Consider the following 12,682-nt stretch of genomic DNA (forward strand, 5'->3'; position numbering starts at 1 on the left):
TATATAAAACTGTAGTTGTTGAGCTTTTCTAACATACACCACAATGTAATTCAGTGTATAATTTATAGTATAATCAGTCTTTTTCACTGATGATGGGACTGTCAATGTAAATGAAGGTGCCAAGCATGCCATTATTATTTTAGTGTAGGAGCCCTCAATTTTTGTTAGTGCTATAAGAATGGATGTACAGAATGTTAGTGCATGCCTTTAATCCCAGCACTTGGGAGGCAGAGGCAGGTGGATTTCTGTGAGGTAGAGGCCAGTCAGGCATACATAGCAAGTTCCAGGCAGCTGGGGCTATAGGGAGACCCTGTCTCAAAAAGACCAAAAAAAAGAACTATATCGCTTAGATTTACTAAATTTATATGAGAGCTGTCATCTCTAGCAGTATTTCCATACAGTAACATATAGTATGTTTGTATAGATCTTTTGTATTTCAATAAAGGTTTATAGTACAACTTTTATTTCAGTAATTAAAACTTTTTATAGTTTTTGGGGGAATACTTTTATTATTTCACATTAAATGTTTCCTTAGGAAGTTTCTGGTAAAAATCCTTAGTAAGGTTTGGACATGACTTTTATTCCTAGATTACTGTTTTTTTGTTAATATTTTCAAAAATCTTGTAAGAAATGTTAAATTTTATCAAGTACTTCTTAAACATGTCTTAAGAAGGTGACATTGAACTCTCTGGTTTTTAAAAAAGGGTTTCATATTTGGAAAGTCTTATTTGACTCATTTAATAGAATGTTAAATTCATTTTGCTAATATTCTATGAGGAAGGGAAGCAATGCTCAGCTCAAGTATAATATGTTCTAAATATCCTCACTGTATATTGAGAAAAAGAGAGGAATTAAAACATATTATCTCATTTTTGAAATGTAATGCTTGTAAAAATACAAATTCCTTTAGTGGTGATAATATATTACCTTTTTCATCATGTCTCAATTTTTTTCTGATTTTAGTGGACAATGTAATTTTAGCATATTTGTCCTTCATAGATCTCAGAAGTAAGTTTTTCTTAGTAGAGCTTTTTTTTCCTTTTTTTTTTTTTTTGGTCTTTTTGAGACAGGGTCTCCCTGTAGCCCCAGCTGTCCTGGAACTCACTATGTAGACCAGGCTGGCCTTGAACGCACAGAGATCCGCCTGCCTCTGCCTCCCAAGTGCTGGGATTAAAGGTGTGCACCACCACGCCCGACTAGTAGAGCATTTTTTAAAGATTAAAAAATTTTATTGTTACCTGAAAAATGCTTAACCAACTTCTCTTTTCTTTTTAAAGTTCATTGTGAAGGATTCTGTTGAAGAAAATATGTTGAAAATACAAAACACAAAAAGAGAACTTGCAGCCGGAGCTTTTGGAACCAAAAAAACCGATGCTAATGACATGAAGCAAGCGAAAATCAATGAGATCAGAACTTTAATTGACCTGTAACTTGGGGGACTTCTGTGAGGTCAGCTTGATCAGATACCTAAGTTTTGGATTTGAGACGCATTTAAGAGCGAAATGTAAAGAGTATTCCTTCTAAAAGGGACATATTTTATATTAGTAAAGAGGTGTTACACAAAATCTCCTCTATTATGAACCTATTTTTAATGATACTTCAGATAGCAATAAAGCTCCATTGTACACTGTGGCCTAAAATAAGTTCTTTGGGAAAGTTATTCAACTTTTCATAGTATCTGTGCTGAGTATTTTCATATATCTTCTAAGTACTCAGCTTTTTCATACTTCAACTAAGGTCAAAGCTTTTATACTTTTGACCAATAGTTTTTTTGTTTTTTTTTTTTTTTTTCTATTTTGGAAATACTTGGTTATTTTCCAAAGCCTCTGATTTATGATTCAGTGGATCTGTAGGCCTTATAAATCATTAACAAACATATATGCAGACTATTAAGAGAGATTGACTTTATTGGACTTTCAAAAACTTATTTGCATTCCAAAACCAAACGTTAAATGAGAGACCAAAGTTCAGGTGATCAAGTTACTTACAATTTTTTTTGTAGCTTCATTGAGAGATAATTTAGATGCTACTTGAATTCTATCTTCACAAAAATATTAGGGACCGTATCAGCATTGTTTGTCCATTTTAGTCAGGTGGTACTACATTATTTAAATGTAATGATATTAACACAGGGTGTAAATACAGTCTGTAGGGGCGAGGAAACCAGACCTACCCAATTTGATTTGAATGCTTAAATTATGAAATTTAAATAGATATTTCTATAAATACTTTTTATTTATGTAGGTTTTTGGGAAGTAACTATAAATTTTTATAATTCAGAGGACTACTACTATATGTGAGAGGTGGTAAATTGGATGGAAGCTGAGCTGATGACTTCCAAAGTCATTTCAACTCTAAAGAACATCTTAATCCTGAGTATAAAAATTCATGTATGTTTAGAATCAGAATTTTGGATTTTCCTTTACCCTTTTTTTGTTAATAAGAAAACTATTTGCCACAGTATAGATGACTTTTGGGGTCATATTTAAAACTAATAAGCAATCAGGGGAGGTCATCAGTGGTTTCATTTCCCTGAGGGATTTTCCTTTGTAATCCATAGTAGTAGTAAGAAAGGGTTCATGCTGTATGACAGACAGAAGAACATTTGAGATTTCCTGTTTACTTTAGAAGAGACTTGCCTGAAAGAGCTTAGAAACAGCATTGTTATAAGGTACCCATCTAAGGTATGTGCCAGATATCTTACCCACTAAGTCCTCTCCAACCTGTTCTTGTTCTAAGGGAACAGCAGATAAGCTTACAAGAATCTTCCCAATACTGTTTCTCAGAAGGTGAGACAGGGATTAGTTTTCATCAAGACTTTTCTACAGATGAAAGTGGAATAAATTGGGACTGGCCTGCTAGGATTAGGAGCCCTGGGGAAAATGTTACCATGTAGTTCACACAAAACAGATTGATTGAACTCCCATTAAATATGGTATTATAGTTATGTAGGTACCCATACTCCATTGAGATAAAAGTATAAACAGATTTTGGACAAAACAAAAAATGTAGCACAGTCTTCTCAATCACAAAGGTGTAAACCCTTTCAAACTCACTGTAATTGAAGGCAGTTTCCTTCTTACCCAAACCATGAGAGAGTTGGCTTTACAACACGTATCGTTTGTCAAGTGATTTAGAAAATACCTTTTTGTTTTTGTAGCATATCAAATGGTGTTAAATTAAAAAGTCAGTTTATCCTAAGACATACAAGCCATTGGAATGAAAAAACTTCACATTATGCTATGCTGTTAATTCTGTTTTATTGCTGCATAGAATAGTAGCTTACAAATACACTGAAAACACTGTGTTTCCAGTTATGGTTCAAACTGAATTTTGTGTTTCAGACTGAATTTTGCTTTAAATTTAAAAATAAAAACCTCAAAAATATGTTATCTTCCTTGGTGTCATAATTTGGTGACTATATTTAAACAGAAATCATCAAATCTCATGTCTGTAAAGATGTTTATGTTGAACAGTTTTTTATTGAATCATATTAAAATATTCTAACAATTCCCTCTTGCTCTCATCTTTTCGAGACAGGGTCTCACTGTAGCCCCAACTAACCTGGCACTTAGTATGTAGACCACTTCTTTTTCGAAATTAGTGTATGTATATTTAAAGCTTATTTAAAATACCTTGGTCGAAAACATTGTGTTGTGTTTAATTTCTTCATCTTAAGAACAAAAGTTGTGATAGTAACTGTATGTACTAAATAGAAAATAGCCCTACGTAGTTTATTACTGGTGAGCACCATTGTTCACAGGGGTGAAAACATCAGAGTATATTGATCGTCTCCTTAGAGGTCCTTTTATCTCTTACTCTAAGCTTTCAGGTTTTTGTGGGAATTTTTGTATTTTGAGCTGCCTAGAAAAGATTTTGAAAGATTTTTTTCAGTTTAATTGTGTGGCTTTGCATGGAAACGTTGGTACTTCAGTTAAGGCACCTTTGAAAGATCAAGGAAGAAAAAGAAATGTTAGCTGCTGGATGACATTGCAGCCATATGGTCTGACATACCTTTATGTTCTATGGTGACCTCACCGATTCTAATTCTAATGCTGGGTGACATTACAGCCATATAGTCTGACGTACCTTATGTTCTGTGGTAACCTCACCGTTTCTAATTCTAAAAGTTTTAATAGCTTTCACCAAATTCTCATTACATAAAAATCTAAACATTATGTAAGCTTTTTCACCTTGAATTTTATTTGTTATGCTGTTAAAAATAGGGAACAAAAGCTAGTAAATACAATCAAGAATGATACAACGTTGATTTTCCTTTCCCAAAATTTGATGTTTTTGAATCTTTTCTAATTTAAAAATATTTTCAGTATTACTGTTTCTTACATACTTTAGATTACATATTGCTTGGCCACAAAAATAAGATGGGATTCTGTTTATCTCAACCAAAAAGAAGCTAAAATAATCTAGAAGTCTTTGTAGCTATTAGAGCATCTGACACATGGAGGCACTTAAATCTTTGGTAAATGTTTCATGTACTGGAAGATCATAGGAATTCATTATCTACCCGTCCAAGGAATTTTTATTTCTGAAAGTCGTTTTATCACTAAAATTTTATAATCTAAAATAAATCCTTATGTTCTGGTGCTTTTGTAGCCAGCCTCTGAGGTATTTTCCCAGTCATTCTTGTCTGTAGGTATCCAAGCCCTTGTGTACTCTTTGATCTATACTGAATTGGAATGATCCAGGTAAGCCATGGGATAGTATAGAAAAGGCGACCATAAAGGCAGGGTCACAAAGCCATTGCAGCTTGTATCCAATTAAGTCTTGTTTGTTTCTATTCATATTCTGTTTTCTTCAGCAGAATTATTTGTGATAGCTTGTTTTAGTTTTAGAAGATTGTTTTTGACCTCACCCTGCGCTGTAGCTCGCTGTCCCATGCGGCCTAGATTTATTCCTTTTGGCGCCCTGCCTGGGTCACTGGTATTTAGGGTTACTGAATAAATCCGTAGATTCATTCACCTCTAAGTTTAATGAATTTTATTTTTGGTCTTTTTGAGACACAGTCTCCCTATAGCCCCAGCTAGCCTAGAGCTCACTATGTAGACCAGGCTGGCCTCAAGAGATCTGCCTGCCTCTGCCTCACAAATGTTGGGATCAAAGGCCTGTGCCACCACACCTGGCTAAGTTAAATAAATTTTTATTTGTATTGTTTGGGATAAAATAGTAGAAAGCATTGGGTCCAGTACTGACTGATAATTCTGAAAGCTGACAGACTGAAAATTCTGAAAGCTGACTGACTATATTCAGAGTGACAGTGAGCCTGTTAACTTTAAGGCTTCAGCAGTCTTGCTGAGTACTCACTGAGTATGTGACGACTAGATGACAGATTGACTCTGATCTCACTTTGCTCCATCGATCACAACTCCTGAAGAATAGTGGGTTTAAATCTCTTAAGTAACAATTTTTAAAGTATGTACCTGTGTGAAGCTTCATATGTTTTTGAAATGTGTGAAGCTTTAACATATTTTTGAAACAACAAATTTTGAAAAATTACTGATTTTTTTTTTCAAGGGGTGAGATAAGGGAGTACTTAATTAAACAACCAAGATCTGTCAATAAGTCTTTTATTTTTTACACAGTGTGTTACTGCAGGTAACCGTCAGATGACACACTGCAGTTTTCAAGTAGACAGAACTGAAAAAAAGCAATTCAGCATGCTGTCGTCATGGTGCATAGAAGACTGGTAAACTAAGACTAGTAGGTATGTTTACGAATCGTTCCACAGTGTATGAAAGGCTGCTGTTCTCTGAAGACAGAATTAGCCCTCTGACAGCGCTTGGACAACTGTAAACTGCAGGTCTGGTGAAGGGTAACAAGCAAGGAAGGGACAACGTCATGTCTTTTTTTGAAGGGAAATAGATTTGGAGACCAGTTCTATAACACTAAGTTGATACAGCCATCTCAATAGCTTAACATTGGGCCTCCTTTCCCATGTATGTTGGTAATTGGCAGAATTAAGTTTCTGAAACATTGGGTAATTAAGCCTAGGGTTAAAAACAAACAAACAAACCACTGTCCATGTAACAGAATTAGTACCTCACAACTTTTGCTCATTTCTCACCTACTGTCCTGCCATAGACCCTCTTGTGATGAGTTTTAGTGAAAGCCTCTTTAACAACTGAAGGACTTTTCAACCAGCTCTACATACTATCAGAAACAAGTGCCTAAGAAGTGGGTATGTCCACAGGAAAATGGCAGTGCTTCTACTGGAGGTAAGTGTCAAGTTTCCTCTTGATATTATCAAAAGAATCTGCTCCCATGTAATCAGCCTGGCCCTGTTCCCACCGTTCCTTCCGTTCTTCTGAGGACACAAAAGGTTGTGGTGTAGCTGGGACCTCCCCAAGGGACAGGTGTGACATGGCTCCTGAGACATGTTCCTAGAAAAGAGAGTATCATCAGAGGCACCTTAAGACCTGAAAATCTGAAGAACTTAAAGAATGCAGTAAATTGTACATGAGAAAAGCGAAAATGAATCATCATGCAAAAAACTGAAAAGCATTACATGAAACGAACAGAAAAGACACAAAACTACAAAGGCTATATGATTTTTTTTCCCTAAAAAATGAAGACTTCTTGACTCAGTGAAAACATTGGGAGAACAAAGCAATCAGGGTGTTTAAGTTCTGCATACCTTTCTACAGAAGCCACAAGAGAAAGCCAGTGTATAGGCCAAGTCTGAAAGCTGCAAACAGTTCAGTAGAAAGCGTAAGATGGATGACAGGGGAACACACGTCTCATGATAAATTCGTAATCCGTGTGGGCTTGGAAAGGTTGAGAACTTAAACAAAGCAATAGCTCAGGTGCTGTGCTTCTCAAACTACTTACCCAAAGAGGGACAATGCACACTCAAGTCATGTTATATAAGGAAAGCTAAGTGGTTTGAGGCTGTACCATTTTTTTCTGTCCAAGCTTTCATTTGGATTGCAAGTAGCATCTAGTAGCTTCTGTTAATTTGGTTAGTTTTAAACAATTGTTTCTGTTTCCCATCTTCGCCTTGATTTATAATTCTCAGCTCTTGCGGAAAGCATAGTATACGCAGCAGACCTACTCTGTGTTAATTTTGATTCTCACTACATATGGCTAGGCAATCAACTTCATGTGTATTATACAAGAATACCAATGCTGTCTTTCAAAACCTCTAAGATTAGTAAGTACTGGAATCTTCCTAGAGGAGGAAAGAATGTATTAAAAAGAGTGGCAGAACACCTTCTATACCTGTTTTTATTGGTATGTATTTAAATATATTGAAGCTCCAAGGACTTTAGGTATAGGATGTTACAGCCCAGGCAATACAAGGAAATCTGACATTAGATCAAGCCTGCCTTTGCCTTCCTTGCAACAGGTATGATAGAGATGATCTGCTATAGTCTTCTACTTCTATACAGGAACTTGAATTTATAGTGAACTTAAGAGAAAGATAGATCCCTGAGGCTGAGCTAGGTATACTGGAGCTAACGAGATAGTTGAACATTTAATTTAAAAATTAATTCTCCCTTCCCCTGGAGTAAAAGTGTTATACTTAATTTGGGGCTATAGAGAGATGTTTTAGGAAGGTCCATCTCAGATTTTCATAAGGATTATCTTTCAGACCTGGATTTGAGGCTCAGTTCTGTAACGGTAATCTGTTATATAACAAAACAAGTCACATGATTTTTTAAGCCTTAGGATTCTCTATAAAGGAGATATATTTGATGGAGTAATTGTTTGAGACAAGCGGAGTCCTACTGAGGACTTACTATATTGCCAGGCACTGCTCTGTGTGCTGTACAGTGTGTTTTCACGATCCCGATAAAGTACCGAACGGGAACAATGCTACTTTTCCCTTTCTCATGACTGTATTTTGGGTACTACTGAATAATTTACTCCGTTTGTTCTGTGTATCTTAATATGTAAAAGAACATTCTTCATCGTCTTCCAGTTCACCATGTAGGACAAACCTCAGAAAAGTACCTTTAAAATCAGAAAACATGCTAATGAAGGTTGATACTTTAAATGCTGTCCTGTCATCTGCCCCCCACAAAGGGGCTTCTTTTCAAGATCTTAGGACCACAAAAACAGGAAATCTGAAAGAGTCCTGGAGTATTTATTATGTATTCATATGACTGATTTTTCACATAAAACTCATTTTTCTAAGCAGATGACAAATATAAAATAGATATATTTAAGTGTTTGGAATTTCTACACCTTAAATGGAGGATTATCCTCTCCTACCCCATCTAGAGGTGGATCCCAGGGCCTTGCACATAAGCATTCGACTACAAAGCTACGTCCCAAGTCCGGGTATTCTCATAGATTTACTGCATTAGGGATAATCGCTGCGTCTTTTTATGATCAACTAAGGATTTTATAGTTATACAGTGCATGGATATATATAGAAAACCTCTAAAAACATAATGTTCTCAGATTTAATGAAACTTGCCACACAGTCTACTTTTGCTATTTCTGTGGGGTTATTTCTAAGCTCTGAGTGGTGTTGCTTTTTTCTACATAATTTTATCTATTTAAATAAAATACTACTAAACATTGCTGAACTCTGTTGATATGCCAAGTTTTTTTAAAGTGCAACACTAAATTTTGTGAAATAAAAGTACATAGAAACAGAACCCACCGTTAGATGTGAGCAGGTGTCTTTGATGAGACCAAATTGTTGAAGCAGTGGTAAGACACTGGTGGCAAAGATGTCCCACCACAGGTCCAGGAACTCCGGCTGAGTCATGGTGGGACCCTGGGATTCACTTCTGGCACTTTTTGTCTGGGGATCGTAAGTATAACTCCATGGTTTGATCCGTCCCAGGAAGTGAACAACTTTGGCACTTCCACCAAACCTGCCGAGTGAACACGTTTAAAGGGTCTGTGGGTTCTGAGCGGTAACAGGTCAGCGGTTACTGTGTAGTGTTAGCTGTGCACTTCTCACCGTACAGTAACAGCTGGAAAGAAAACTGACTTCGCTGTAAAGCTAGAAGGCACTTTTGAAACTACTCATTTGTGGGTAAATACACATAAAAATTAAAAAGCAGCTGTGGTTCAGTACAATTGAAACAAATTTGCTACTCAGAAAACATTGGTTATTACCCAGTAAAGTTGAAAATACCCATGCTCTACCACCCATACATAAGCTAGGCTCTTAGGCGCATTCCCTAAAGAAACTTGCTACATGTGCAGTGCCAGACATCACAATGTCAGAACAGCAGCACTGTGTCAACAGTCAAGCCAGACAGGTGGAGTTACTGAGCAGTAAGTACACGCTCCTCCCATCCTCCACAGAGGGTACATTTTCCCACCTGATGTTAACATTAGTTTGCCAAAGGAGGGCTAAAATATAATTACCTTTCAAACACCTGGTTGGTTCACCCTCTGAGAAGTTAAAACTACAGCCAGCAGACTCATGCTTTGTGTAGCCAAAGGAATTGGAAATGAGCTATCTGTCAAATCTGTGGCCTACTTCCAGTTTCATCTAGACAGAATCAGAGCTAGTCTTGCTGACCACCAAGAAGTAAAATATAGTAAATACGTGCTTACTGGGTAATGTGATATTTCAATACATATTGCATAATATTTAAATCAAGGTATAATCCTGTATTTCTTTCTGGTGAAAACTTTAAATCATTAGCTACAGTTACCCTACTATGCTATTTTCCCTCTTAACTTGAGTGGTTAGGTCTTTTTAAAACACTGCAGTTAGGGGCTGGAGAGATTTGCTCTGGTTAAGAACATGTACTGCTCTTGCAAAGGACCCGAGTTTAGTTGTGAGTTCCCATACTGGGTGACTCACAACCACCTGTAACTCCAGCTCCAGTGGATTCAACACACTTCTGCTTTCTGCGGTCACAGGATTCATGCACAAAGTCACATACGGACAGATACATATAATTAAAAAATAAAGCCAAGTGTGGTGGTGCATGCCTTGAAAGAAGCACTCAGGGGGCAGAAGCAGGTGGGTCTCTGTGAATTCAAGGCCAGGCTAGTCTACCTAGTTCCAGTCAGGCAAGCCAGGACTACATAGTGAGAAACAGTGAAAGTGAATGCAAGAGCAACATGAGGAAGCTAGGAGCCCTGAGAGCTCACAAACGCACATTACAGGACAGAGGTGTCAAGACAGAAGGGTATGACTTCAAGCTTCTGCAGTAGATAGGGTCAGGACAGCTATGCAGAATTCTGACAAATGGGTGAGCACCTGCGCACACAACCATGTGTCCCCAGTCACAGCAGAGAGGCGGCGATGCGTAAAGACAAAGGTAAACTGGAGTGTGGATCCTCAGTACTGGCTCAACGGTAAACCTGATGATTTTTTCTATGGGCATTCAGCATATTTTCAGCATGATGTGATGTACAGGCCAAATAATATAGACTATATAATATCTCCTATCTCCTGGTTTTGTAATGTTAGGAACCTGCTACGTAGCTATCATCTTGGAATTCACTCTGCTAGGTTCAGATTTTGTAAGGACATTGCTGAGAATAATATTCCTACTAGGTGGGCTTCAATTAACATGTTAAATGAAGCCAAGAAGACAGTTGTTCAAGGCCATAAAAGTATTAAGTGGCACAGATGGGATTTGGCAGTTTTGCCTAAGGCCTGAGCTTACTGTCCTGTGAGGGTAGCCGCAACTCAAATTATGAAAGATAAAGCTGAAAAGTAAACTTCCTTTCCAAGGCTGTTTACTCCAGTTTCTTCTGAAGATGAATACCTGATATCCCCAAGCTCTGTATTTTAAACATGTTCTTTCTCTCCCATCTTGACTTCCTTCCCTCCCTTTCCTCACAAGGATAGAAATCATAATGTCCTAATTTGTACACAGATAGTGCTGTTAACTGCATGGGCAACTGTTGCATCTTAGGCACTGTGTCCATTCGGTGTGTGTCCCAAAGAAGCTTTTGTCCATGCAGGAAGACAGGTCATATGCATAAAAATAAGTCATTGGTGCAAGCAGAGAAGCAAGTTAGTGCCACCAAGGCCATGCTGACATTTAGAACTATGAGAATTCTAAAGCAGCATAGGTGGGATTTTCAGAGGACTTTGCAGGAAGTGGAGATGAAATAGTGCTTGGGAAAGATGGGCAGAATTCAAGCAACCATCTTCAAGTGTTTCAGTGCTGGTGAGAGAACCTGTCTGTGATCTGATGCATGTGCACGTGTGTATTGGGGTGGTCATAGGCAGTGCCTCATCCCCACAGTATCTAAATCATGCCAGGATAGTGCATATAAGGATGGCAGGTCTCACGCCAGGGAGGTATCTTCCCATGTGGCCCATAGCCCTCCTCCAGAATGTTCACAACATGCCATTTGGAGACAGTCCACAGCATGCATTTCACTGTGGCTCAGGACTTGGGCTCCACATTCATGAATCCACATTTCAACATTCTTTAACCCTAAATTGTTAATATCTTTTGTGATGAAAGAAAGGATCTTTCTCCTTTGAAATATCTTACTGTCCTACCCTAACAAAGCAAAAACAAAACCCTGAATCCATTGAATAGTCCTTTTATGACAAAGCAGTCTTAGGAAATTCTTTGATAAACTTGTTTGGGGTAGACACTAAGATCTTAAGGGGCTCTGGGTATGTGTGAGATGCCATTTCTGCCCTCAGGCAAGGAACTTCTTGGGTACAAGGCGCCGCACCGTGACCCCAGATTTCTGCAACAGAACAAAACAAAATGTAGGCTTCGAGTGACTTTCCTAAAAGCTAATTTAGTAGATTATTTACGGGCAGAGCAGAAATGGCTAGTGAAGACTAAGTGTGAACAGTGTAGACGAGGGTAAAAGTGACACGAGGGCACACAGAGCTCGGGCAGAGGCTTCGGCCAAGATGTTCAGTTCAGGCTGCGGTCAGCCCTGTTTCTGTCCAGTAAGGAATGAGGATTCCTGGATGCTTTAGTATTTAGATGAGCTGCCACATAACATTTATACAAATGGACACTAGTGGGGAGCAAGAGAAAGAAAACACATAGTAGGGGCTCTTTCTAAGAAGAGCAGCCTGGTCTGGTCTAAACACAGGTAGTCTGTGTCAGACCAAGGGTCCCTGATGGGTGACAGGAGGGCAGGAGGAGTTGGAAAGGCAGTGGCTATGAGGAGAGTTGACTGAGGGACAGATAGGAAGGTGGGATGGAAGTGAGATAAACTTGGAGTTTTATGTAAGGCAGTCATCAGAGAATGTTCCTGGAAATCATGTAGAGCCATCTTGGTTTGCTATAAGGGGTACTTTGCCACAAAGTTTAGGTGTTTCTTCAACTAAATTACAATATACCAACTCAACAGCAAAGGAGCCTAAAGCATTTATTCTATAGTGTTTCATCATAACGCATTGCACACAAAAATATGAGCAGAAAGTCTCAAACACTAATCTGTTCTTTGTATCTTTCAATTAATTTGGATACAAGTTTCAGGTAATTTCTCATGCTTGCATTGTGGTCCCCGATGAATGATTTTAAAAATCATTTTCCATCATTTTAATTCACCCTTCAGTAATTTGAGGAAGTCCAAGAGAATCACATCAAAATAAGTAGGGGCAAGGTCATCCTTAGTCCTTCAAATTTGAGTGCGCGGCATGCAGAAAGGTGAGCCAGGGTATTCTGTGTTGTGTCTTCCACTAAAAGTATTAAGTAGGTATCAGAATATAAACCACCTGACTGAAAAAAAAATAACCAGTGGGTAGGAAAGGGAC

The 12,682-nt window shown here is 37.9% G+C and overlaps 2 protein-coding genes across 4 annotated transcripts in view; one reads left to right on the plus strand and one right to left on the minus strand.

Annotated features, from left to right (window-relative positions):
• Positions 1-3,512, plus strand: part of Hltf (helicase like transcription factor) — a gene marked incomplete in the record, with an annotated part of 84,646 nt that extends 81,134 nt beyond the window's left edge. Inside the window, 1 exon segment of the mRNA XM_008848042.3 lies at positions 1,278-3,512. Coding sequence (XP_008846264.1) covers positions 1,278-1,430 — 153 coding nt within the window.
• A 2,056-nt stretch (positions 3,513-5,568) lies between these two features.
• Positions 5,569-12,682, minus strand: part of Gyg1 (glycogenin 1) — a 34,827-nt gene continuing 27,713 nt past the window's right edge. For 2 of the 3 annotated variants that reach the window (XM_008848044.3, XM_017801934.2), the window contains exons 6-7: positions 8,630-8,846; positions 5,569-6,398 (exon numbers count right to left, since the gene is read on the minus strand). In XM_008848044.3, coding sequence (XP_008846266.1) covers positions 6,225-6,398; positions 8,630-8,846 — 391 coding nt within the window. In that variant the 3' untranslated portion in view covers positions 5,569-6,224. Of the gene's footprint in view, positions 6,399-6,652; positions 6,704-8,620; positions 8,847-12,682 lie in introns of all 3 variants that reach the window. The other variant, XM_017801935.2, reaches the window with a different exon arrangement.

This window comes from Nannospalax galili, unplaced genomic scaffold, assembly GCF_000622305.1.
Source record: "Nannospalax galili isolate Female #2095 unplaced genomic scaffold, S.galili_v1.0 scaffold423, whole genome shotgun sequence".
In the NCBI taxonomy this organism is placed as follows: Eukaryota; Metazoa; Chordata; class Mammalia; order Rodentia; family Spalacidae; genus Nannospalax; species Nannospalax galili.